Source organism: Onychomys torridus, chromosome 5, assembly GCF_903995425.1.
Source record: "Onychomys torridus chromosome 5, mOncTor1.1, whole genome shotgun sequence".
In the NCBI taxonomy this organism is placed as follows: domain Eukaryota; kingdom Metazoa; phylum Chordata; class Mammalia; order Rodentia; family Cricetidae; genus Onychomys; species Onychomys torridus.
Window position 1 is genome coordinate 1,920,337 of NC_050447.1, and position 27,955 is coordinate 1,948,291.

The 27,955-nt window shown below is 44.7% G+C and overlaps 1 protein-coding gene across 1 annotated transcript; it reads left to right on the forward strand.

Annotated features, from left to right (window-relative positions):
- On the forward strand, positions 1 to 24,854 carry Isx (intestine specific homeobox). Its single transcript, XM_036187557.1, has 5 exons — positions 1 to 94; positions 12,062 to 12,313; positions 21,823 to 21,974; positions 23,667 to 23,783; positions 24,465 to 24,854. The coding sequence occupies exons 1-5, from the start codon at positions 1 to 3 to the stop codon at positions 24,852 to 24,854; spliced, it is 1,005 nt and encodes a 334-aa protein (XP_036043450.1).
- The last annotated feature ends 3,101 nt before the right edge of the window (positions 24,855 to 27,955 follow it).

Consider the following 27,955-nt stretch of genomic DNA (forward strand, 5'->3'; position numbering starts at 1 on the left):
ATGGTGGCTTTGGACCAGAAGCAGCCAGATATTGCCTGCTGGAAAGGAAGGGCCCTGCACAGCTGTACAGGGCCCACTGTGGTGGAGGTAGAAGGTGAGTGGAACCCCACAGCCTACCCGGCAGGGTTTGTGTGATGTGTGCATGTTGTGAGATGTAATTAGAAAAAAATTTTCAGAACCAGCAAGTGGCAGGACCAAGAGAGAAAACTGGGACTGTCCCACGTGTATCCTCCACAACTGACAAACAGGTGTTTTCCCTCTGTATGTCTGTTCTATAGGGGAGAGGGTTGCAGGGCCCCCTACTCCAACAGTCTGTGTCACAGAATCAGGGGTGAGACCCCACTGCCCTGGATCATGGCTTTCCACAGTTGATCCTAGCCCTTGGTAAACTTCCTTCCAAGGTCTGCCATTTCTACATAGGCTAGAAGAGCCCTCCAGATCTTTTTACTCAAAAAATTCTGTGAATACTACCAGTTTAAGAACTATTACAGGAGATTTGTTCACTCTGTCCCCTGAAACTGTCAATAAACTGAACCTCAATTCAGAGGATGGAATCCATGCTCAGCTGACCAAAATAAACCATAGAATTTTTTGGCCAACTCGGATGAGGAGAGAAGGCCACAAGGAGGAAGGAGGAGGGGCTTAGGAGTTTCATGGGCTCTTTGGGATCTTGGAAAAGCAGAGAAGAGGGTCAGCTGGGCTTTTCTCCATTGCTTTTTGGATCCACCCAGGTAATACCCTACTATCTGACTCTGAATTTTTTTATTAATAATAGAATAATTTAGATAATCATTACAGAGAACAGCCCAGCAGGACCAGTGGACCCTTCCAGAGTCCATCCAAAGAAAGGTTGCACGATCATCTATGAGAAGCCCTGCCAAGATGCCGTAAGTCCAGCCTGTGTCTCGCAGGCTCTGTCAACAGCTCAAGTTATAAAAGAAGAAACTGAGACAGACCATGTTTCCATGACTCTTCTCTTTGTTGTGTGGCTTTGGGCAAGGCACTTACCCTCTCTGAACTTACAAAGTTATTCTACCACTAGCACTAAAAAGTGGAGTTCCTGGCACCTACAAATACACAAAAACAGCCAAGATTTCTCTTTCAATTATCATCACCTTCATCTTCACTGTGTATACTACTATGGCACCTGCCCAAAGAACTATAGGATCTCATCACACATATAAAAAGGATGGGCTAAAAGAAAGGAATGAATAAATGAATGAATAAATGAAGACATCATTCACCCAGGGAAAGGGCTGGAATGCAGAAGAGGACAAAGGGGTATGATAATGCTCAAATCACAGTTTGGGAAAAAAGAGAGCTGCTGGGTATATAAGAAATGAGGTTAAGTCATCATAGCCACATAACCTGCTACTTAGCTGGCATTTCTCTTTATTTCCAGAGTGTGAAGCAGAGAGTCGTTTGCATGTCACTGCTTGGTGATGCCAGTGGAAATGTCAATGGATCATAATTGGTCCATAAATGGACCTCACAGCAAAAGTTATCCCTCTCAAACCCCAGGGATGCTTTATAATCTTTTTAATTTGTGGCTCATTTGAGAACTCATCACAGAAAACAAACCTAATAAACTGTAGGTTAAAAGGGCTCCAGACAGAAGTTGTGGGGCTTCCCATGTGATGGGTGGCAGCCGCTAGACCTTTGAGATAATCATAGCAACTGTCACCAGGGAGACAGCTGCAAGAAGGTCTGGAGTCATTGTGGTGACAGCTGAACACAAATGGCCTTTCCTGGCTCAGCTGGAGCTGGAGGAGAAGCACATCCCAGGGTCACGCACCAGCTCTGCCGCTCACTGGCTTTGTTGGCATTGCATTTCGTCTTGGCTTACATGAGACACATTTGGGCAGTCACTGCCTTGAGTGCCATTCCATAGGTGAGGTAACAAAGGCTCACAGAGAATCTACCTCTTGCCTCACAGATAACGTGGGATTCAAACTTAGGGGCTTAGGTTCAACAAGATCATTTCCACCAAGCTGAAAAATTGAGATTCAGTGATGTACCCAGATGAGCAAGTGAGCAGTACACACACACACACACACACACACACACACACACACACACACACACACACACATTCACATGCACCACAGTGTCTCCTTGCCTGACTGCAGTCCCTCAAGCTCATCAGCTTGCATCTGGAAACCACATATAGAGAACTCTGTGGTTACACGTTAGTCAGAAATTCTCTCTGTTGAGGCAAGAACATATTAGAATTACATGTCTACTTCATGCTAACATGAAGACTCTAGCCAGGCAGTCAGGAGGCCTGGCCTCAGCACCCCACACTTACATTTGGCAAATGGATCATTGGCTTATTTACATAGCATCTTATACCCCTGCCTCATCATGGAAAAGGCTGGAGTATTTTGAATACATTCAGCCTTTTAAAGTGAAGAACAGATCAATATCATGATGAAGAGAAAAAAGGAGTCAATGTAACAGAGCTAAGTTTACCAGAGGTTAACTTCAGGTACCTTCTTCTGTCCATAGCCATACCACTCTGAACATACCTGGTCTCTTCCTATACCTTCTTCCACTCCCCACTTTGTTTTCTGTTGTTGTTTTGTTTTGTTTTGTTTTTTTTTTGAGACAGTCTCTCCTTGAACCTGGACCTTTCCATTTTGTCAAGACTGGCTGGCCAGCAATACCCAGGAACCCTCCTGTCCCTGTTGTTATAGGCACATACAGGCACACTCACCCTACTATGAGCATAGCTTGAGGGATACCTGTGGAAATGTTCAAGAAATCTGTGGAAACACATCTAGCAATCCATATGGAAAGACCTGTGTGTGGTACCTGTGAGAATACCATGGGAATCCTGTGAGAATGCCTGCAGGGGTCTGTAGAAACTCCTATGGGAAAGCATGCTGAATATCTATGAGAATAGTTATTGGGAGTAGAGCTGGGGAGCTCACTCAGCTGGTAAAATATTTGTTATAAGCACAAGTGTGAGTTCAGATCTCTAACACCCATGTAGAGAGTCAGGTATGGTGGCACATACCAGTGATCCTAGCACTGAGGAGGAAAGACAAAAAATCACTGGGGCTTGATGGTCACCTAGTCTGGTCAAACTGGCTACCCCCAGGTTCAAGATAGGCCCTTTCTCAAAATATAAGGTGGGGAGTGATTGAAGAAGACACTAGACATCAACCTCTGGCCTCTGTGTTAAATACACACACACACACACACACACACACACTCAAAAAATACATATATATATATGTAAAAATACTATAAAAATACTTGTGGGAAACCTATGGAAATACATGTGACAACATCTGTGAGAATTTGTGTGGATGTCTGCAAAATCTGAGGGATATCTGTAAGAATGAACGCATGTGAGATGTCTTTATGAATACTCCATTGTACTGCCTGTAGGAATGCTTACTGGAATACCCTGAGAATGCATGTGTGGGAACCTGTGGAAAGCTGATTTCCCTGAGATGATCACTATGGATCTGATCATGAAGGAACAATGTGGTAGTCCATCAAGATAAATCAAAATAACTTCAGCATAAATGTTTTTCAAAGTACATTTTACTAGTCTCCCAAGAAGGACTTAAAAAAAACCCAAGTACTGCACCTGTAAGATGCCTAATGTTAAGCAAATATAGTCTCTCGGTGAGTGCCCTGACCCAGTTTAGCAGGAAAAATGTAGCCTAAATGTATAAATGAGTTGAAGACAATTCACAGGTTGTTGAATAAAAGCCAACTCAATGTTGGAGGACATCTGCCAAAAATGAGGATGGGGCCTTAGAGCAATTCATTGTGAGCCACATTTCCTTTCAGACTAATGAGGCTATTCCTGGTTTATGACAATAAAACCATGTCATCGGCATAGAAAAGACCTCTAGTTTCCTGTTCCCTATAGCAAAGGGTAATTCATTCAGCTCATCCAAAAAACTTTCAAACCATAAAATACCCATTAAAGGGGACAGGGACCAGAGTTCTGGTGCTGAGGTTGAAATAGTCAGCTGGTTCATGGAGACTATGCCCCTACACACCCTGGCCTCGCACTGTGCTGAGGTGCAAATTCTACATAAGCACCTGTGGCCAGGTGGGGACCACCCCAGATTTTGCAGCTTAGCCCATGACTAGTTTCTGTCCACATGATTAGTTTCTCTCCATTGAGTCAAAGACCAAAATCAGTCATAGCTGTTGCATTTCTTATATTGTTCCTGACAAATTTCTGTACAAGTAGTATGAATAAAAAGGTCAATCATATGGAATAAATGGGCCTGAAATCCAGGGGCTCCTCATACAAAACATCAGTCTGCAAACTCCAGGCTTAAAATTTTAGGCAGGGGAAAATTGACAGGTAACTTAGTTGGAATGTAATTCAGTGAGTCTATCATTTGTAGAGCAACAGAGAGTGGAGATGGAAAAAGAGTCCTTTACAAATAGGATTATCTGCACACAAGATCATGCTGTAGAGTTAAAGAGAATGAGCCATACTGAACCCTGGAAATTTGGCAGGTACAAGTCAGGACATGCTCTAAGTGAAAACTACTCATCAGACTGCAAATTTATCACTAAAACAGAAAGTAAATCTTCCATCAAAATTTCATATGGAAGGCACAGAGGGCAAATCACTTCCTGCCAGAAGATGCAAGTTTCATCCTCTGAGTTTGAGTCCCTAGGGACCCATGAAGGTGGAAGGAGAGAACAGCTCCACAGAATTGTTCTCTGCCCTCCATTCATGTGTGTAGCACATACACAGGTGCATGCGCACACACACATTCGATAATGATAAATAATTCAATGTAAAATGATTACACACTAAAACAGTAACATTTGGATATTTTATGTAAATAGAATATAGTAGTCAATGTCTTCTTACTTGATGTCTATATTGCTATAACAGGATTTCTGAGACTGAGTGTTTATAAAGAGGCTTTGACGAAACTCCATCAGGCTGTATCACAACTGAGTGTATGGTATCAGGTGATGAGAAAGAGAGAGAGAGAGAATATTACATGACAAGAGAGAAAACAGGAATGCAAAACAAGAGAACTAAGCTCATTCCATAGCCATCTTCTCTCATGGTTCCTAACCCAGTCCTGAGAAGCAAGCATTAGTCCTTTCTAAGGATGGTGACTTCAGTAACCTAATCCCACTAAACCACACCTCTTACAGGTTCCATTATATTAGGGACCAAGTCTCCAGCACATGAACCTTTCTTTGGGAGACAAACCAGGTCCAAACTACAAAATCCAAACTGATGCCATCTTTTTTGGTTTTTTACTTTTGTTTAAGGAATAAGAATTGGAAATTGCTTGTGTGAACACTGTGGCAGCCATAGCCTCAAAAGAATAAAATAAAATAAGAATAGACTTAACCAAGGAAGTAAAAGACTTATACAATAAAAAACAAGAAAGAAAATACTATAATGTAGAAAGACTTCCCAAACATATGGCTGAGTAGAATATTATTGTGATGTGACTATGTTTCTAAGAATAATCTACAAACTCAATGCAATCACCATCAAAATTCCAATGGCAATCTTCACAGAACTAGAGCAAACAATCCCAAATTCATATGGAACCACAAAAGACCCCAAAGAATCAAGGCTATCCTAAGCAGAAAGAGAAAGCTGAAAGACCACAATACCTGCTTTCAAATTATACTGCAGAGTCAGAAGAACAAAAGCATCAGGGCAATAGAGCAAAACAGACATGTAGGCCAAAAAAAAAAGGGGGGGAGCCATAAATAAGCCCAGGCAGCTATAGTCATATGCTTCCTAACAAAGATGCCAAAAACGTATGTTAGGGAAAAGATGGCCCTTTAAACAGTGCTGCTAGTGAAAGCGGATATCCACCATTAGATGTAGCCAGATCCATGTCTCTGGCCATTCTAGTTTTCCTTCTGCTGTGATAAACACTGAGCAAAAGCAATTTAGGGAAGGGAAGGCTTCATCTGGCTTGTACTTCGAGGTCACTGCTCACCACTGAGGGAAGTCAGGGCAGGATCTCAACAGAACAAAGCAGAAACCATGAAGCAATGCTGCTTTCTGGCTCTTTCACAGGCTCCTGCTGAAGAAACTTTCTTATGCAGCACAGGACTACTTTCCCAGAGAATGGCACCACCACAGGTTCATCTGATAAAGGTAATCTCTTCCACTGAGACTCCCTTACCAGATGACCCTAGCCTGGATCAAGTTGACAGGTAAAGCTAACTAGGATACTCACCCAGTACAAAAATCAATGCCAAAGTGATCAAAGACTTCAGTGTTGGATCTGAAGCTTTAAAACTCCTAAGGGAAAATACTTCAAGATATAAGCATAGGCAAGGAATTTATGAAAAAGACTTTAATAGCTCAGGAAATAATTCTAATAACTGACAACTAAGATTACATGAAATTAAAAAGACAATATAGAATAGAAAACAACTGACAGAATGAAGAAACAGTCTACATAACGGAAGAAAATCTTTTTACAGGTATTTGTTTAACAGGGGACTAATATCCAGAATATATAAAGAACTCAAAAAATTAAATATCAACAATATAAATTCTCCATCTAGTAAGTGGACACATTAAGTGAACAAACAGATCCAAAAAATAGAAATAGCCAGTGAGTACATGAAAGAATGTTCAACTATCTTAGCCCCAAATGAAATGCAAATCAAACTATGCCTCATCCAAGTCAGACCCATCTCACCTGAACTGAACTGGCTATCATCAAGAAAACAGGGATGAGAAGGAAGAAGAAACCTCTCTACACTTTGATAGGTGTGCAAAGTAGTGAAGCCATTATGAAAACCAGTTGGGCACCTAAAGATAAATATAGGCAACCTACCATATACCACTGCACAATATGAATACTTGTGTATCCATGATTACCACAACTCCATTCACAATAGCCAAGAAACCTAATCAGTACAGATGTCCATCAGTGAATGAATGGATGAAGAAAATGTGATGTGCTACAGAGTGGAGTATAATGCAATCATGTAAAGGAATGAAATTGTGCCACTCACAGGGAAATGGATGTACCTGGAGATCACCATGTTAAACAAAATGAGCCAGACTCAGATAAATATGACATGTCTCCTCTCATCCATAGTCTAGATTTCAAGTAGAAAGGGGACTGTCTCAGTAAAGGCAGGTAGCAGGAGGGAAGGATGAGGGGGGTGAATATGATCAAAATACATTGTATACATGTATGAAAATATACTGAAAAACTGTTTTGTATGAAAATATATACCAATTAAAAGTATACCTTGGCTTGGAAGAATGTATTGTAGTCTTTAAAATCTCTAGGAATAAATTCTAAATGTTCTTATCATAGAAATGCTAAGTGTGTGAGCTATTTCTATTAGTTCAGTTCAGCCATTCCATGCCATATATATTTCAAAGCATTCTGTCATATGCCATAAATATATATTTGATCTTTTAATTAAATAAATGCTTTAATCATTTAGACACAATAGACTAGCCAGCTGGGGGTGGCAAGAGAGAGAGTAAAAGGAACATGGCCTTCACATATTCCTGTGCCTGCACCACTGCACACATTGCCCAGTAAGTTAGTAAGCCCCCTTTGTTTTGCCTCTAGAGAATGGGAGTTTGATCATTTGCAGAGCTCAGGACTCCCAAACACACACACATCCCAAGCAGATTGCCCCTTCTTACTGCCAGGCCCATGTGCCTCTCTTTACCTGAAGTGCAGTTGGTGGGAGAGCATTGCCCACACTACCCACAGGCCCCACCCTTTCCCTTTCCAGGCCACTGATTGTGCCTCTCTCTGCGTGCTCTGCAGCATGACCATGGAGCAGGCCTGAGGAGCAAACCAGGTGAGCCTCAGGAGTGACCTTAACCTCCGTTGACTGGCACACAACAAGATACAACTTGAACTATTCTTGTAAATGCCCAGGATACAGAAAGACAAAATCAAAGGAAGAAATCAACAAATACAATCATATGGGCTCCCCCATGAAACAAACAAAAGAAGGCAACTTTATAGCTGGAACCAATCAAGCATGTCATGTACTTTCCTAGACTTCCATATCTAGGAAAGCTCACCTCTTACATTGCTTGGAGTAGTACCTCAGACCACTTCTAGTTTGGAGCTGCCCAATTCATGAGTAACTATTGGCTCAAATAAACTCTTTATAGTCTCACTGTGCCTCCATGTATCTTTCAACATCTGGACATTATGTTGGACATCTATTTATTATCTGTTTGCTGTCCCTCTATCCTCAAAGCCAACTCCCTGAAAGCAGGGACCTTGACTTTTTTTTTTTTTTTTAAACTGTGATTGTCTCTTTCTCTGCTTGCTTACTTTCCTGTCTGGCACATCACCATGGGTATTTCAAAAACATTTGGTGAGTGTATGAACGAACAGAAGGCACAGCTTCTGTGAGACTCTGTCCTTGTATTGTATTGTATCATGCTGTACTATACTGTATTGTGTTGAGAAGGAGAAACTATTGGACTTTTGACTGAGAGTAAATTTAGAGACTGTTAAAATAAACCTGTGTTTTCTTTCTGGGCATTTTTGTTGTTCTGGATCACTGTATAACAGGTACTGTACCACTATCAGTGGAAATAGACTCTTCCCCATTTGTTTGGGGGTTTTGGTGTGTGTGTGCGTGTGTGCATGTGTGCACATCTTCTGCATGTGTGGGGGCACACTGTGTGGGGGTATACATAGATGTGCATGTGGAAGCCCAAGGCTGATGGATTATCCTCAGTGGCTCTTCCACCTTATTAATTGAGGGGGAAAATCTCATAATCAAACCTGAAGCTCACTAGGCAGCTTGCTCTGAGGCTAGTATTACAAGTGGATGCAGCATTTCCATGAGTTCTGGGATCTGGACACTGATCCTTACCTTGGGCAGCAAGGACTTTCACCACTGAGTCACCCCCCAAGTCCTCTTAGCTCTTTTTTAAAAAAACAAATTTTTTTCAAAAGTTTTATTTGAAGTCTCAAGTATTTGAAACAGCCTACTCCACTTGAATGGAGCTTGTCTAGCTTTATTAGTCTTCAAAGGACACCACCCACTTCCAAAGTAAATCAGTATTCTGAACTCGCTCCTCTCGGTCTTTGTTCCCAGCTCCTGTAAGCATTCCCATCAGAACTTGAGGCAATTGTAAGGAAGCTGTTTCTTTTTAAAATGCAAACACCATCAAATTTCTAAATGTACACACTTCTTGACATATTTAGTTTGTTTCCACGTTTTTCAAGTTTTAAATACCAAAAACAAAGAAGGTACAACTTTAGACAAAGTAAAAAAATTAGAAGATGGATTTCCTTTGCTGAAGTATTTAATGACTAAGTTGTCAGATCCAGTTTAAACTGAACACTACAAAATTTCTTAGTAGTACAAATCCATGGATTGTTCTGCATACACATGTACTGACCAGTGGCTTCAAAGGCATCTTTTAATTATGAAATAGAAGGAAAGAAAATGCATCTTCAGACACATTATGAACTACCCCATCACAAATACTGTTTCATTTGTGTATTGTAGGGTGCCTATTTTATAATTGTGTATTGCATATGAACTTCCTTAAGATTTGTGTTTTTACAGTGTATGTGAGTGCTTACAGTCACCAATGGATGCAGTGCTGACAGAGACCAGAAGAGGGCATCTGACCCTGTGGTGGGGTTGAAATTACATAGTTAGCCACCATGTGGGTGCTAGGAACCAAACTCAGATCCTCTGCAAAAGCAGCAAGTGTGCTTAATGCTGAGCCTTCTCCACCTCTCCTAGATTATTTATTTTTATGTGACAGTTAAGTTGCTCTCTAAAATCATAGTCTCAAAGAAATGGTATCATTTCCTTGAAACCAAAAGTGTTGAATTTGGAGGCAGCTTCCGAGTTTTACTGGTGGCAATTACTCACTGAGCTCTGTAATAGGCAATATCCTGGAGATGCAGCCTATGGGTGTTCCCAACACTTACCTACATAGTTCAGAATAAAACAATGGAAGTATACATTGCACTCTGCTCCTGTGGCTTATTTAGATCAAGATGCATAAATTTAACTTTCATGTAAGCAAATTGTCCATTTATCTGATTACAGTCAATTAACACACGTCTCTTACATATCCTTTATTTGACCCATGTGAAATATTAACCTAAAGTCAAGATGAGGAGAGAGAAGGAAAATGCCAATCAATTTTTCAAGCTCCAGAAAATAAACATATAAAAGAGCACTAGCTTGTTTGCTGACTGTGTGAATTTTTTGTTTGTTTGTTTGTTTGTTTGTTTTTTTCGAGACAGGGTTTCTCTGTATGTCTGTGTGAATTTTCTAGTGGCTCTAAGGAAAGCACCAGGATCCACTCAGAGGAGAAGTCACATGACTCAGCTGGCCACAGAGCAGGAGAGGACATCCCATAAACCATTTATGCCCTGACTCATTAACGCTCCCCTCTTTGCTCTGGCCCGCCCTTGGATCCCACAGTCAGAAGTCCCACAGTCCCTGTCAGGAAATCCCTGCTTCATCAGACTTCCAAGGGTGACCTACCCCTAGGTCACTGCAGAACCTCATCTCTCCCAGATAAACCAGAGGTTCTGGCACACAGGATCTCTTGGCCTGTTCCACATCTCAGAGAAGTCCTCCCTCTTCTAAGTTCTCTTCAGGTAATGGGGACCAGCCCTGCCCACCCCACCTCCCCCTATAAAGGTGTCTCCATTCTAACGCTGAAATTCACATTCACAGTCAGCTAGGGTACCAGTCAGTCGCTCTTTGTGTTGCAGCAGCCTACGGCTTCCAGGGAAGTCCGTAAGTCCTTCCTGCCATCCCTGCACCCCTTTGGTCTGAGTCTCAGTTTCTCCACATGCCTCATACAGGTTTTAAATGCCTACCATGCAAGACAAGAAACACACATCTGTAAGGGACTACTCATAGCTGACCCTCGCCCACCACACCCTGGCTCAGCCTCTAAGCGTCTGAAAACCCCATAAACTCTCCTAACCCTAACTATATAAATACATTTTACTGGCCTCCCCCACTTTTCTGCTCTTCTGTTCCACCTAGCCATTTCTCCAGTACCATGCCTCTGCACGGCATCCTGTATCTATCCTCCAATCCTGGCTGCCTCCCTCAGCTCTCTGCTCCAACACCTGAATCCCATCCCATCTCCAGGGTTGGGTGGGGACTTGTTTCCCTTATCAGGCCGCCCTCCTCCTTGGTTACACAGCGTCCTTTGAGCCGAATTCTTGGCAAGATAGAGCAGTGAGTGTCAGCTCCAAGCCTGGAGTTTATTGGTCAGAAAAAGTCTTTGGAGCTGTCTCAGAGGTAGGTGAAGGGTGACCAAGCAGGAAAGAAGTAGAAAGGACCCCAAAAGAAGGAGAAGTAGGTGGCTAGAGAGTTTAGTATGTGACTGGAGATCAGGGAGAGAGTAGAATAAAGCCAACAGCAGCCAAGAGACACAGGGGAAGAGTTAGACCTGAGATCTGTGAAAGAAGCATGGGCCTGGAAGTGACCCAGCATCACCCTTCCTGAAGATCTGCAGAGACACAGGTGCCCAGGAAGTCTCATTCTGGAGACTGGAAGCTGAACTGAGCAAGTCCAGAGGGCATCTGAGAAGACCCCTCAAGCCACAGGGGGTTCAGAGATCATTTGGCCACTAAGGGCACATAGGTGACTCCCCAGCCTCTCAGGGACTATCTGGGGCCAGCAAAATGGGACACAAGTCAGACAGAAGACAAAGGTGGACAGTAGCTCCAAACCAATTCTGCTTGTTTTCTCTTTGCTCTGTTACCCTTGGGAAGTGATCTCCAGGATCCTTGCCTACGCTGGTGACTAGGAAAGCCATCACCTCCAAGAAGACCCTCTCTAGAAAACTGAACCTCTGTCTGGAAGCAACTATAAACCTGTGGATACAGGACAAGCACCTGCCAGCTCTTCCACTGGAGGCCACCTCCTGATCTTGGAGGTGTATGAGGTCCATGGAAGTCCTTGTGTCCAAGGAATTGTGCTTGAATCACCCCACATCAGGATCCTTGATTACTACCTCTGTGTGCCCTCTGGGTCCCCAGAAACTCCAGGAAGAAAGTACACCACCCTCTGCTGGCATCACCCTGGGCACACACAGAGTGTTCCTCCCAGCAGGCTTCAGGGCAGGCCACAGCAGGCCCTACGATCCACAGAGACATGGAGAAGGAGAGTTCAGGGTACAGTGAGGCCCCAGAGAAGCTGGTCCTGTCCTTCTCCATTGATGCTATCCTGAAGAGGCCCACAGAGAGAAGAAATATACCAAGACCACAAAGCATAGGTGGAGAGGACGCTAGGCAGACAGCAACCCCAGGTTCCAAGCTAGAGAGGCTCCCACAGGATCAGCCCCTAGGTAAGTGATTTCTGGTCATTTTCTTTTGTTCTGTGGGCTGGGTGGGGGGAGGGTTTGATGGTCCTTGTCAATCAAACAGGGGGCTGTGGCATCCAAATGGATAGTAGGTTCTAGGCACAATGCTTTTTAACCCTTGTAGTCTAAATCAGAATGTTGGTATTCAGAGTGCAGAAGCCCATTGGCTGAGTCCATTGCAAAATGCAGGGGCACAGAACTTATTCTTGTGCGTAGGCTATGGCTAGGAATTGTCAGTCACATTCACCCTGCATTAATGCTGTGGCAGGCACTGCTCTTTCATATGGGCAGAAATTGTGGTAACTGGACTGATAGGGAAAGAGGTGGATAATGTCACCAAGTCACAAAACTAGAAGTCACAAGCTGAACTCAGGGTTGGGCACACCCAAAATCTTGCTTCTAGTACATTCTCCCCATGAGCTGAGCTCAGCCTGCATGATTTCTAGTAGCTGAACTTTACCAGGGTTTGTCCTCATAGATTTCCCACACCCACATCTGTAGCCACCCCAGGACATGCACCTACATAAGTGACCAGAGAGTTTTCAGGCTCTCCTTCAAGCCAGCATCCACTCATGGCAGTGGATATCCCTTGCTGTGGGAGCTGGGACAGCCAGGGTCAGGGAGAGGGTGTCTCCATTCTGCCTTAACCTGCTGTGTGACTTTAGGGAAGTCCCTAATGTCTCTGGTCTCAGCTTCACTCTGTGACACAGCTCGGGGGGATAGAAGTGGGGCATGTTGGTGCTTATGAAGGTCTCAAAGGCCATTTGGTCATGAATCTGTAAGCCTGGAGTCTCTCACAACAGATCTGGTCTTTCTCATTTTCACCCCTTTCATCTAAGAAAATGTTAGGCAGAAAACTCAGGAGAGTTCTTGATGGCATTGCCTCCCCTCACAGAATCCTGCCCCCAGCCATGCTCCCATGGAGGTTCCTTACAGGGGCTATGGTTGGCTCCAGGCAAAAGGACAATCCAGGAGGGATGCTGCCACCAGTAGCAGGCTGGCTGATTCCCTAAGAGAAAAGGGCGTTGGGCTCAGCTTTCAGAAGTTCACTGGTATCTTCCAGTCAATTGAGGATTCACAGAAGCCAGTTCACTGGGACTTTAACCGTGTATTTCCTGCTGCAGCTGTATAGATGAATACCACCTTCCCCATCACAGTAGGGGGAGGGAGTGCTGCTAATACTGACAGCTAAAGAGACTGCTCTTTTTAGGCTGCCACTGAAGATTCTAGCATGTTCTATGTGTATGTTCCTGCTAAGCCCAGTGCAGATACCAGAAAGTGCTGGCCAAAATAACAGCCACAGCATTGAAGGGTGCCCTAAAGCCCCATAACACCTTCTCCTTTGTTCTAGCTAACGGTCCTATGTGTGAGCCCCACTTTGGAAAAGGCAAACACGAAAGAGGAAAGACACTCCGCATAGAAACTGCACAAGCAGGAGCACTAGCACTGGGCCCTGGAGGCCATGAGTAGGAAGTTATTTCTGGTCGAGATTTAAATCCATATAGCCCTAGGCTAGAACTCGGTTTCCCCAACCCTTGCAGCAGGTGCATCTGGCAGTTTATGACAGGTGAAAAGCCGCAATGTCAATAGTTCTGGAGTTACTACCACCTTAGTCAAATGTCAAAGGCGCTGGTTAACCAGAAGTAGTCAGGACAGACTGATCTCTCTTCAAATGTGTACATTTGAGCAAAATAAAAAGTACAGATGAAAAAAGCTGAAGCAGACACAGTGCCAATGTGGCAGCGAGTACAAAGGTGGCCTGTCCGTGGGCTGTGCTGTGTGCACAGTGCTGGGACTAAAGAACACTGATGGCCTGTGGACATCTGTGGGCTATGCTGGGTACATAGCGCTGGGACTCAAGAACACTGACTATTAAGCCCAGACATGGAGCCAGTGCACAGGAGGACTTTTAACCAAAGCACTACCCCATCTTGGCTTCAGTGTCATGTTAACATGAAAGAGCAGTGCTAGATCTCCATAAACTTCTTCCCAGCTCTGATATGCCTTGACTGATTCAGCAATAAATCAGTTGTTGGAAAACCCTAGAGAAGTCCATGGCAGTCATTTTTCCCTAGCAGAGACTTCCTCCATGCAGAATGCGCAGTCAAAATGCCAGGTGGGAAGCGAACAAGGTAGATAGGAGGTAGCCCCTGTCAACCACCCTATCTCCTCCCTACCATCCAAGGAGCCCCAAGGAAAACACAGGATGTGTTGGCTGACCAGTGCCCTTAAGTTCCTTGCATTCTGTCCCTCCTATGGGACAGAACCCCCAAGAAGGGAAGCACCCAAGAATAGTAGCAAAGCTTCAGGTCCTTCACTGTCCGGATTTTACATGTACAGGACTCGATGGAGTGGCTGGTAGACACAGCCTCCAGTGATGGTTTGAATCCACAGGGTCATGTTTTGAATTCCTGTTCCCCAGATGGTGACACTATTTTGAGAAACTCTGGGGCCCTTAGAAGATGAGTATGCCACGAGTGTGGGTTTCTGAAGGTTATACCTTGGCCCCGAGTTCCTCTCTCTCTGAACCTGGCCTATAATGAAGTGATCAGTCCCTGACATCACATACCCTGGGCTGCTCCACCATTCCTCCCCTGCCACAGTGTACTAAAGACCTCTGAAACTATGAACCAGATGGATTTTTCCACTCTTAAATTTTCTTGTCAGGTTTTATAGTCATGGCACCACAAAAGTAACCAACCCCACCACCACCTCCACCATGGAAGGAGCTTGGATTAGCTGTAGCATTTCAGGTCCTATGTCCAAGTTTGTGACTCTAGCTCACACGACTTCCAAAATCTTCCAGAATGGCATCCTCCTAAGTGACTGACTCAAAGCCCTCTCAAATCCCAAGTCTAAAAGCCCCAACATCAATAAAGTAGTCACCTCAAACCAATCAGGTGAGGCCAGAGGCTGTGGCTGGTGGACATGCACGTGTTTGGACATAGAGTGGAGTCCTTGCCTTACAGATTGTCCTTCATCACACTGCTCCACAATAGGGTAATGACTTCTTGTCTTAAGGCTCTCGTGAGTCTTTACAGGTCACTTACAGTCTCCAGGACAGAAGTTTCAAATTTCTTTGCAAGTGTATATTCCTATAGAGATTTTATCCAAATATTCCAGGAAAGGGGACAGATGTTAGTCATTTATTGGTCAAGAACAGCTCATCCTTCTGTTTGCAGAGCCATGTGATTCCAGGTCTGTCTAACCTGCTCACTGAGCAATAAGGCTGGATTTTAGTAGAAAGAACGATTAGATTCTTCCTCTGATATTGATAGGAAGGATAACAAAATATATCTATTCCCTCTTGGAATAAAAACAAGTTCTAAAACACTTTCTGTGTCACGTACTCTAGCTATACTGCTTGGGTTGTTCCCTGCACTGTCTCAAGCACAGGTTGGGGAAGGCCCACGGTGTGTGGGGAGGTGGCATCTGAAGTGTACATTCACACACATGTGCCTTCTCAGCAAGGAAAAGGGGCATTGCTATTGAATTATGACAGCACATAAAACTTACCTGTCACTTTGTCCCTGAAACTGGTGTCTTGGGTTTCATCTCACCAAACCTAAGAATGTCATGACAGTCGGTCACTATGATAGAGCAGAAATGAGAGCTTGGTGAAGGACATCAGACCCCACAGAGGGGAACGGTGAATTCTGCACAAGGAGGGCTGCAAAGAGGAGATGACCGTGAGGTGGAGCAGCAGGGAAAAAGAAGAGAGCAGCCTGCACAGCAGTCACAACAATAGGAAAAAGTGTGTTTGCTGCAAGGAACAGCAGAATCCAGTGTGACTCCCATCTAAATATCACCACATGGAGACAAGAGCCTCTGGCCTTTAAGGATGTACATCAGCATTTTTAAAAGCCATATTTGGAGAATGTAGCTTCCACTGAGGTAGAAGAACACAGCTGCCTTGAGTAGGGCACCCAGTGAGTCCCACACATTTCAGTAGGGGAGCTTCTCCAGGGCTTCTTCCCTTTGTTTTTTTGCTGTAATCTTTCTTCTTGTCCCTTTCCACTCTGCTATTTCTTTCTATTGTCCACTTAGCCAAAAAAAAAAAAATGTGTTATTGCAAAAAAATAGAAATATAGATTAAAACCTACAAGAAAATGTAACTAGAGTGTCTCCATCTAGCTGTCTAGCTGTGCTGTTGTTACTTTGGTAGGTGACAGACACTGAGACAGAATTTTGTATATGAAAGCTGCTTGCTGCAAAATGAAACTTAGCACTCACTTCTTTTCAATTCTGTTGTGTGTTTCCAGGAGATTCACAGCAGACCTGGACTTGTGCTTTGAGGCATGGGTAGGAGCTTGCTAGGTAAAGGAGAACAACGTATTACAGACATGGGGAGCACTAAGAAAAGCATCTGGAGGGTGGAAGGTTGTGGACAACTGGGAGGCGGGTGGGGGGGGATCCCACTGTGGTCAGGTATGGCTGCAATCCTGGGACTGAGGAGGGGGAGAGGAGCTGTTGGTAAAAAAAAAAAAAAACGATGGTAAGAGCCTGTTTCCAGGCTGAAGAGCTAATCAATCCTCTGGGTACAAACAGAGCTATAGGAAGTCCTTGACTGATTCCAGAGAAGAGGCCAGAGAACAGTACTAGGGAATCTCCTGGCTGTATCCCTCCTTCGTGTGTCAGGGATTTCTAGGCCACAACAGGCTACAAATGTTCCCAAGATCTCCTTGATAAACCTGTTTCCCTCAGTGACAAAGACAGATCTATTCCCAGAGGCTTCTCCCAGTGGAAACACCCTCTTGGATCTTTAGCTGAATAGCCAGGGCCAATTAGCAGACCACAGAAAAGGAGCAATCAGGGGAGGGAGTTGAGTACAGAGAAACATCAGTTTATAATTAGGTGGCCTAATCACCTGCATAAATTGTGTATTTCTTATGATCGATGTGCTAAACTGCTCAGTTTTAATTAAGTTCTGCTGACTTGTTCTCTTTGAAGACTCACTGAAGTGTGATTCACAGTGTCCAGAATTAACAATGGCCAGGAGAGTCACTTGAAAGAGGTAGCAGCAGTCCAGGCTGCCTTCATCCATCTCTCCTGTGCTCAGGTGCTCTTGTCCATCACAGAAGATGGAGTTGCGGGGCTGTGCTTACTGACTTCTTTGCCAAGAACCTGGCCTGGACCAGGAACCTAAGGATTGTTCCACTCTCTACCTAGTGACCCTTCCTGGTTGAAAATATGGGCCTGATGATCCCTAATCCTCTCTGAGCAGGAATACAAAACACCCTGGCCTTTGCTTCTTTGAAGGACCCCATCCTGGGCCGGGAACAGCTTCCCTAGTGGGCTCAGATTTTCAATACCCTGATGAAGAAATCCCTGAGGTCCCAAAGGTATATAGGCTGCATCATGTTCCAGCTTCTCCTCCATCCACAATCTGTTTATACTGTTCTTCCTCTGGCACCTGCTTCTGACCCTTGCGACCCATTATTATCTATCACCTTACCTTCCTGACCTCTAGCAACCTCTAACAGCACATGACGGGAAAGTTAAAGCATTGATCTCTGTCCTTCCTGAACTGTCCTCTTGGATGTTGCACTTGCCTCTCCCTCCCTGCCCTGTAGTCCCTGATGAGGTTGACTCTCAATAACCCCTGGAGAATTTCAGCACAATCCCTACTGATGACATCTCCCTCCTTCCCAGGCACAGGCAGAGAGGCAAGTAGAGCAAAGTCTATACTTCAGATTCTGCTGAGGCCATCAAAGTTGGCACCATGCCTATCTCATACTTCCTTTCCTGGAGATTAGTAACAATTAAATGATATGTAATGGAGAAAAACACAAAGTTTGGCCCAGAACGTGATTCTTCCAAGAATCCAGCAGACAGCCCGATGAGAAAGAGCTTTCTAACAGAACATTCCACAGTGGTAGCCAGTTCTACAGCTACACAGTCCACATGTGGCTGCCTTGCTATGGCTAATGTGGCTAAGGGGCTGAATTTTCTATTTTACTTCATTTCAATAGCCACTTAGATCTGGCAGCTGCTATTTTGGACAACACATTTTTTACCTCCCTGCATGATATCCAGCCTCAGGTCCTAAATTATTTCCCTGACTCTAGGGTTCAAGTCTGTCTGTCTGTCCCCAAAATGGACTTGGCCCTGGTTGGGAGCCCAAGCCACTGGGAGTGACCTCAGCTTTGTATTTCTCTATCTCTCACATCTCTTTGGTTTGAGGTTGTTCCCAAGAAGGGAATATAATAAGAATCATCATTAGAAGGAGAAAGACTTTGATCAAAATATGCTAGTTGTAAAAATAATTCTTTATAAGAAAAAAATCACAATAAACTTAAGGGCAAAAAATAACATAAAGTCATTATCAAAAGAAAATAATCAGCATTGACTACTGGTACCTATGAACCCACAGCCAGTCCTGGAGAAGGGCCTTGGCATCTTGAGCCAAGTAGGCTAGTCCATTTGGAGCTCTCTCTAGGCATTGGCTGTTTGGTTAATCTAAGATCCACTCCTGCCTTCCAGGGGTACACTATTCAGAAAGAAGGCTGCAGACAAATATGAGCTGCCTTCCCAGAGTGCTTGTGTCCTCCAAGCATGAGTATGAATCTTCCCTGGACAGGGAGACTCATCTGAAAGTGAAGGCAATTTGGCTGAGAGTTTGTGCTTTAAGATTACTGCAACTTTATCTCCAGAAGCCTTGGTCAGAAAACAATCCACAGTCTGATCATCCCTCCAGCTTCCACTGTTGCTTGGCTCCATGAGGGCCTAAAGGACAATGCTGGCTGAGTCTCCCATTCTGAAATAGTTCCCTGGGGAGGGGGGGTGCCCAGAATACTTTCCTTTTTGTATGATTGGTATGTGTGTGTAGTCAGATTTTTGGGGGGGGAGGGCACCAGCTTACAAATAACAACATGGAGGCTTAGCCTTACCTTAGGCTTGTTTTTAACTAGCTCTTATAACTTAAATTAACACAACTATTAACCTACATTCTGTCACATACTGCCCATCCTGTTTCCTCTGTGTCTCCTCATGTCTCTCTCATGTGACTAGTTTACTACTCCTCTTATTGCTTAAAAGTCCTGCATATACCTCCTGCCTAGCTATTGACCATTCAGTTATTTATTACACCAATCACACCAATACCCCTTCACACAGTGTACAAATATCCCACAACGTGTGTGTGTGTGTGTGTGTGTGTGTGTGTGTGTGTGTGTGTGTAAATGTCCATGTGGGTGCCCTTGGAGGCCAGAAGGTGAGTCAGATCCCTTGCAGCTGGAGGTATGGGCATTTGTGAGCTGTCCAATGTGAGTTCTGGAATCTGAACTCTGGTCCTCCAATAGCACAGTAATCAGTATTAACCATTAAGCCATCCCTCCACCCCCAACAACTACTTTTCTATCTGCCACACAGACATAGATGTGTCTGTTCCTTTGGTATATGTCCATCATCATGAGAATAGTGAATCATAGATGCTAATAGTACCACTTCATTTCTATGTACAAATGCTTTTTAATTGCTCATTTTTTTCAAACATTTGCTTAGATTATCACTAGTTTGCTCTATCATCTAAAAGGACAGTTTGTACATAGAATATAGACAGTAGGTATTAACTATTATGAAATTGTTAGGAATGTCTAACTTTTCAATTGTCACTACAAGATATTATTCCTATCATATTTTGTAGACAAAAATATTTACTTTGAGCCTTTTCTATGTTGAGGTCCATCGGTTGATGCCTATCCTTGGACTCTATGTAGCCAAAAACAAATAAAGGTCAAACAAGAAAATATTTAAATCTTTTAAGACTGAATTTATGTCCCAAAGAGTCTGTATAAATTAGAATTATGACAGAGGAAGTGATCAGTCCATCACAGATCTATGAGCTTGTTGCAGCAAAACACCTATGGTATGTGCTACAAAGCCAGGCAGTTGAGCAACGTGAATGAGGCTGGGTACATAGGTTAGCAGAGTGGTGCCAGTGTGAAAACCCACCGTGGTTATACAGAGGGCTATGCCTGGAGGGAAGTCTCACAAGTAGAGCTGAATACATAGGGTCACTCTCTTGAACTCCTTAGCAATTTCAGGTTAGAATTTATGTTTTAGAAGGAGTCCAATGAGGAATTAAGCAAATGCCAGGATATCACCATAATGATGGGGAGCCTCCTCTCACCGTCAATGCCTTCTTCCCACTCCTGCTGCCCTAGGATGAGCTATTATCCCCATCCTATGCCATGTGCCTACCTACTTCCACCTTGGAAAGGGGCTGCCTGAAGTATGACTTCCAGGATACTTCAAGTCAGGTGCCAAGTTGCAGGATGGGGTCAAATCTCTCCACTAAATATGCATGTTTCAAAGCCTTGGGGTAACTCCCAGGACCAAGGGAAGACTAGCATAGCCCTTGAGTGTGCTCAGTCAATCTGTCTCCCTCAAAATTAAATAGCAAATTAAAAGGCCACCATGAGGGCTGAGGAGATGGCTTGGGGGTAAGAGAATTAGCTACACAAGCATGAGGACCCCAGTTCAAATTCCCAGGACACATGTAGAAAAACAGGATGTATCTACATATACAGCTGTAACCCTCTGAGGATAGAGACAGGAGAATCATTGGAGCTTTCTGGCTGCTGACCTAGCTCCAAGTTCAGTGGGAGACCCTGTCCTCTGGGAATAATGACAGAACAGTACACCCTCTGTCCTCCTGTAGCTTCTGTGTTCGAGTATGCATGTGCATACACACATGCATATAAACCACACACTGCCATGTACACATAAACATAGATACATAGATAGATAGATAGATAGATAGATAGATAGATAGATAGATAGATAGATAGATAGACAGATAGATAAATCCCATGACGGAGAGTGACAATCTAGGTAATAAAGGAAAAGACTCTTGGATCTTTTCTAAACAAGGGGCCTCACATTTTCATTTTGTGCTGAGTCCCACAAATGGCAGAGCCAGACCTGAATAGAACTGAGGCTAGACAGGAGGCTTGGAGACGGACTGGCAGGGCCCTGCTGCCACCATGCTCAACCTGTACTTTGTAAGCCAAGGTTGGCACACTTTTTCTGTAAAGGGCCAGATGGTAATTATTTCAGTCTTTATAGCCATATGCTCTCAGATGCAATGACTCAACACCATCATTATAATGCAAAATCAGGAAGAGACAATTCAAAATGCAATACATAGAGCTATGTTTCAATAAAACTTTATTTAAAAATACAGTGGGCTTGGTTTGGTCTGCAGGCCATGTTTGCCATCTCCCATTATAGACAAAGGGGTGTGCCTTAACAGAAGAAAGGCACAGAATCTAAGAATTTTCTAGATAAAAGTTAACATGACTTTAGTGGGGAGAAGAGGATGAGCCTAACGGGTGTTCTAGAAGACAACGTTGCTAAACTCCAATTCCAAGAAGCCAGGGACCAAGATTCAGGAGTGGCCATGGATTTGGAGAAGGAGAACAAAGCAACATGAACATCACCAGGGGCTGACATCCAGGTCACTGGCCCAACTTGCATGCTTTCTTCCACAGAAGAAAAAAAGAACAAGCGGAGAGTTCGCACTACCTTCACCACAGAGCAGCTACAGGAACTGGAGAAACTCTTCCACTTCACCCACTACCCCGACATCCATGTCCGGACCCAGCTGGCTTCCAGGATCAACCTGCCCGAAGCTCGAGTACAGGTACAGTGCCCAACTTCCACCCAGTCTCCTGCTGGTCCTCAGACCTCCAGGTCTGCCCCAACAGAAACTGCCACTGGGTTGTGGCAGTGTCCTGGGTAGTCATAGCCAGATATGTCTTTCCAGGCAATAAGATCACCCTCGTTTCATAAAGGACCTCTCCTTTGGGGTGGCAATGTAATGAATAGACATTGGTGTTCTCCATCCATCTCTGTCCCCATGCCCTCCCTCTCAGCTTATCCATGCTTCCAAAGGTTACTCACACTGTCAGGCATAGCAGTTGAGGATTGGGGTCAACCAACATTTTTACTAAGAGTAATCACTTTGGATTTTGCTAGACATACAGTCACTATCTGAGAGGGCCATTTTCCCTGGCATAGTAGCCTGAGAGCAACCACAGCCAAGGCAGAAACAGGTGAGCATGGTGGCATTCCAACAAAACTTTATTGACAAGTGTTGAAAACTTTTGTTTTGTTTTGTTTTGTTTTGTACAAGTTGCAGGTGTTATAAAATAATATAAAATACTATTCTTTTTGTTTCTTTTCTCAATGATTTAGAGCTAGGCAAATCACTCTCAGCTTGAGGACTACTTAAACATTTGGAGTAGCAGGGGTAGCTTACCAGGGTACTGTTGGCCAGCCTAGTAAAAAACACCTCCATGTCCCCTTGACGGAAGCAGAGAAGTAGACAGCCAAGGGTCCATGGTCAGAGACAGGGATTCCGCACTAACAGCCTAATCTAACATCTGTCGTCTCTTTACCCCTGAGTATCCACTCCTCTGTCCATGCTTGGATATACCATAGCCCTGTGCCGCCACCAGGGTAGACCTGGTGCCCTCTTCCAGATACAATTTGTTTCACAAGTCCCAGGCTGGCATGAGAGGGTCTGCTATATCCCACAGTAACACTGTCAGCACTCTCTCTAAACATAGAGGCTTCTACATCATTCTTTTAAAAAAAAAAAATGCAGTGCATTTGTTCTCACTCAAAATCAAAATAGAGATCTAGCCCGACGTACCACTTTTTATCCAACCTCCTTTCCTGTTGGCTAGAGCACAGCCCAGCCTCAGCCAGCTCCCCTCTTCCTCCTACATGGAACTGTGCTCCAGCTGAGTATTTAGCACCTGCATCTGCCATCAAGTCTAGAATCCAACACCTGCCTCCCCAGAATCACCAAATACAAATGGCCGCATGTCAGAGACCATCAGGGCGCCCAGGAATGCAGAGATCTGCCAATGTTCAACCTATAGATGCCAAGTGGCCCACAGGGGTTGCAAACTGGTGGCCTGCTGATGGAAAACAGCCCACAGATGGGTTTTATTTGGCCTGCATCACATCTGAAAACTCAAAAGCATTCACATAAAAAAATAAAAGTCAAGATTTTTCACACTGGAGACTGTATGAGTCCAACATGCTAGCTGCTTCCAGGTGGCAGTTGTTTGCAGGACCTAAGATCCTCTTTAAGCTCTGTTCACCAGAGACCCTAGCCAACCCTTCTCAGACCACTCATGCATGTCCCCCACCCCATTTCCACCCAGAAGACTGTGACCCTGGTCTCTTCCCTCAAGTCTCCAGACTCTACATGTAAACAACTCTCCCTCCCATGGTATTATTTTATAAACTATGAAGTGCTTATTCTTTAGGGGAGATCAATGTTCTGCATTTACATACATCCATTTTCTTTCCCTGACCACAGATCTGGTTCCAGAATCAGCGAGCCAAGTGGAGGAAGCAGGAGAAGACTGGAAGCCTCAGTGCATTGCAGCAGGCTGGTGAAGCCAGCTTGACCCTGCCCTCAAACATGGACATGGCTGTGAGTGGCCCAGCCCTCTAGTAGGGTTGGAGGGACAGTCATCTGGGTGCCTCTCACCCAGGCTCTGAGGAAGCCCAGGGGGAGGTGCCTACAGTACCAAACACAATGGAAATCCTTCCAGAAATAGAAAGGCCAAGGAGATGCCTGGAAGAGGGAATCGGGGGCAAGTGGCTGGCTAGTTGGCTCTCCCTGTGAATGACAGGAAGGTTTTGTCACTTGTATGAAATTTCACAGTTCACAAAACAGAGTCATAGGGTAAAGGATAGAACATGGCGGGGTTGGGCAGCCAGCTCTAAAGTAGACTGCCCAGTTTCAGATCTCAGTTCAAATCCCACATCACAGTGTGGCATAGAAAAGTCATCTTGCTCCTTAGAATTCAGTACTAAAGTTTTGACCAAGATGAAATGACTAAGATCTGAAACACTCTATTCATGGTCTGCTACTGAAGAAGTGGATCTCTGTGTGACATCCCAGACACATGGTTGCTATTCATGCTGTGAGGATTAGGTCCAAGTAGGTTTGCCAGGGCCATTCAGGATGATGAAAGTCCTAGGCAGGCAGGACAAGCTGGCCACACTACCCACCACCCACTACCTGAGTCATGGAGGCACCTGGGAGGCAGCAGGAACAGTCCTTGGCAAAGGTAGAGACTCATTGGTCCTTTCTGATCTCTCCTGACAGGGTCCTGTGCTGACACCCAATGCTCTGCCAATGTTGGTGCCTCCCACAGGGTGCTACCCACTGTCTCAGCCTCAGCTCACTTCAAACTGGTTCCCTGCCCAGATCACCCTTGTCCCATGGCACCCATGGGATCTGCAGCCCTTGCCTGGCTCTCTCACTCAGCAGCCTTGTGTCCCTTCCCTCGCCCTGCCACCTCCACACCCCAAGTGGGGCAGCATCTGTGCCACTTCAACACAGGGACTGGTTGCTTTCTTCCCAAGCAAGCTACTCTCCTCTCCCAGTGATAGCAGGCAGGCTTGGACCTCAGAGAAAATCACTCCACGATCCATCAATGGCACACAGCCCAGGAAGCTACCCAGAACTTTGCCACTGAAGACGGCACTGGTGTGACAGGAAAAGACAACACACATCTCACCAGCCGAAGTCCTTCTCCCAGTGCAAAAGCCTGACTGAGGGCTGGGGAGGAACTCCAGAGTAAGCTGCTTTCCATTCACCCCTGTGCTTCCCCTAATGGCTGTGCCACCTCCAGCTGGTCACCCACACCCTCTGGACCTCATCTGTAACACAGCAGCCAGACAGATTATTTCTGAGGACACTCTTCTCCCTTACTTTGGGGAGATGAGCCCTGGAAAACACAAGGCATGGGGAGGCCCAGGAGGGACTGCACATCCATGTATTCATTCATGACATCTGTACTAACCACTGAACATTGTGGACCACTTGGAAATAGATGTGGAGCTGCCCAGGTCAGTTGAAAGGTGATGCTGATCTCTGCCTGCAAAGAGGTGTCGGTGACGTTGGCTCATGTCTAGCACATTACTAATGACTTTGGTATGAAAAATCTCAGAATGGAAGAAAAATAGAAGAAGTGTTTTTAATTTAAAACAGAATTTAGTGTCTTTATCATTTGATGGTCTGGGAAGGGGTGTCCCATCCTCATTGGCATTACTGACAGGGAAGACAGCAAAGTTCTTTGTGCACACAGGGCCCTGCTAGCCTGTTTGGCTCTGTGCTGAAAAGCCCTTTGTTCAGGTCTGTTTCTTTCCAGAGTGATTCTCAACCTGTGGGTTAATGACCCCTTTGGCAAACTTCTATCTCCAAAAATATTTAAATTATGACTTCTAACAGTGGCAAAAATACAGTTATGAAGAAGTAACAAGTAATTTTATGCTTAGGGGTCACCACAACGTGAGGAACTATATTAAAGGGTTGCAGCATTAGGAAGATAGGGAACCACTGCTCTAGACAGACCACATGTCCTGCCTGAGTCTGGTTCTTGTCTCTAGGATGGAGACAGTGGCTCCCTGCTGACCTATGGTATAAGGCAACCCAGAGACACTGGGTGGAGGGGAGTACACCTTACAAGTGTGAAGGGCAGGCAGACTCTGGAATGGTGTTCGCATCTCATGCTTCACTGGGCAGGTGATGGCTTGGGTCCCCACCCCAACAGTTCCTACTACCAGGGAAGCCTCCTGCTCAGCTGTTTTTCTGCCTGGAAGTCTCAGAGGCTTGTCATTACTGCTCCCCTCAGCTGCCCAGCTGAGGATGACCTCTGTATATAGCTCCAGACTAAGTTCTAAAAAATGTGTCCTGAATCTAAACACACCTGAAATGTGCAGGAGCCCTGACCTACCCCAGAGCTGGGCCAAGAGTTGGGAAGACTAGGTCTTAGCTCTGTATACCCTCTAATTTGTATCTGAGCCTCAGTTTCCCCATATGTAAGTGAAGGATAACAGTGCCAGCTCTGCCCTGGAGTACCCAATATGACAGAACTACAGACCACAGCTCCTCTCACTGAAAAGTACCCAGCCAACTGGAGCCCTTGAGATTGGAACCTGACCTACCCTTAACTCTGGGTGGCAGGAGAAAGCAGGGGTGGACAGAGAAACACAAAAGGAAGTTAACTCAAAAGGCTCATAATTGGGCAGCCTATTGTGTTGTGTCACTGTGACAAAATGCCTGAGATAAACTATTTATAAGGAGGGAAGGTTTCAGGGGTTGAAGATCCAAGTCCTCTGACCATGTTGCTTTGGGCCAGTGGTAGCACAGTACCTCACAGTGGAGGGTGTGACAGAGTCCTGTTACTTCATAGCCAGCAGGAAGCAAAAAAAAAAAAAAAAAAAAAAAAAGCAGAAGGGGACCAGGGGTCCAGTATCCCCTTTAAAAAGCACACCTTCAGCAATCCAGCTTCCCCAACTCCTAAGGGTTCTGTCACCTCCCAGGAGCACCTCAGGCTAGAAACCAAGCCTTTAGCACATGGGCCCTGGAGACATTTAGGCTCAAAACCATGACACGGGAGCCCATTTTGTGGCCAGAAGTCCACTATACAGATGTATCTTTAATTTTTCTAACATTAGACTTATTGTCTACATTCTTAGCAAGAAATGTATTCTTGTAGTTTTTAGATTATCAGTAACTCAGATACTTCCTGAGCCAAATCCCCCAGAGGTTGAATTCAGGTCATAAGGTTTTGCCCTTACCTTCTGAGCCATATTGTCAATCTTGGAAACATGAATTGCTCCTCTACAAGAAGCTCAGCTTCAGCACTTGTGGGAAACATGGAGTCTGAGGCACATCTTCTCACTCAAGCACTTTCTATTTTCTTACCTATACCCCTGGGACAAAGGAGTCACTTCCAAACCCTTATCAACCATGTAACCTCAAACAGCAAATGACATGCCCTTCCATCTACTTCTCCCCTGATAAGTTTATTGCCTCTGTGGGAGACTGTGACAAATACATGAGAGCCTCTGGCACATGGCAATAATTCAACATGTATGGGGAGAGTCATTTTCCCCAAACACCCTTTTAACCCCTCTGCTGCTTGGAGCAGCTACTCTGACCCCAGGTGCTATCCCAGGAGCTCCTGACTCCATTTCTTGAATGCCAAAGAACTCTCAAAAGAGTGATCAAAATCATGAATGTATTTCTTCTTCCCTGGGAAAGGCACACCTCCTTTGCTAGCTTCTCTGAGGCTCAGAGTAAGTTCTTATCAGGAATCCTGACAGGCTGAGTTGAATTCTGACAGGCTCTGACTTTAGCATAAAGATCAGCAAGGGAATGCAAGGGTCACTAATTTATCTTTTTTTTAATTTTTATCATTGTATATGCATCATATATATGTTTGTGCATGTTTATGTGTATGAACACAGGTATGCATGCACTGCCACTTACATGTGGAGGCCAGAGGGCAACCTCACATGTCAGTCCTTTCCTCATACATGCTTGACACAGAGTCTCTTCTTGTTCACACAGCTATTGTCCTAGGAATCACTTAGGTGAAGGAAGGAAGGGAGGGAGGGAAGAAGGGCAAAGCTGGTGTGGAAAAGACAGTTCTCAAAACCAGACTCTTAGTGGGGAGGGTCACACAAAAAAGCCAGGGATTCTGGGAAGACAACAGCACAAGTTCCAACATCTGCATGTCCATCTAGACCAGTGGTTCTCAACCTTCCTAATGCTGTGACCCTTTAATACAGCTCCTTATGTTGTGA

Coding starts and splice junctions, on each gene's coding strand:
- Isx (XM_036187557.1), top strand. CDS start 1: ATGGTGGCTTTGGACCAGAAGCAGCCAGATATTGCCTGCTGGAAAGGA. Junction 12,314..21,822: donor CCCACAGGATCAGCCCCTAG/GTAAGTGATTTC, acceptor TTTCTTCCACAG/AAGAAAAAAAGAACAAGCGG. Junction 21,975..23,666: donor TGCCCGAAGCTCGAGTACAG/GTACAGTGCCCA, acceptor CCCTGACCACAG/ATCTGGTTCCAGAATCAGCG.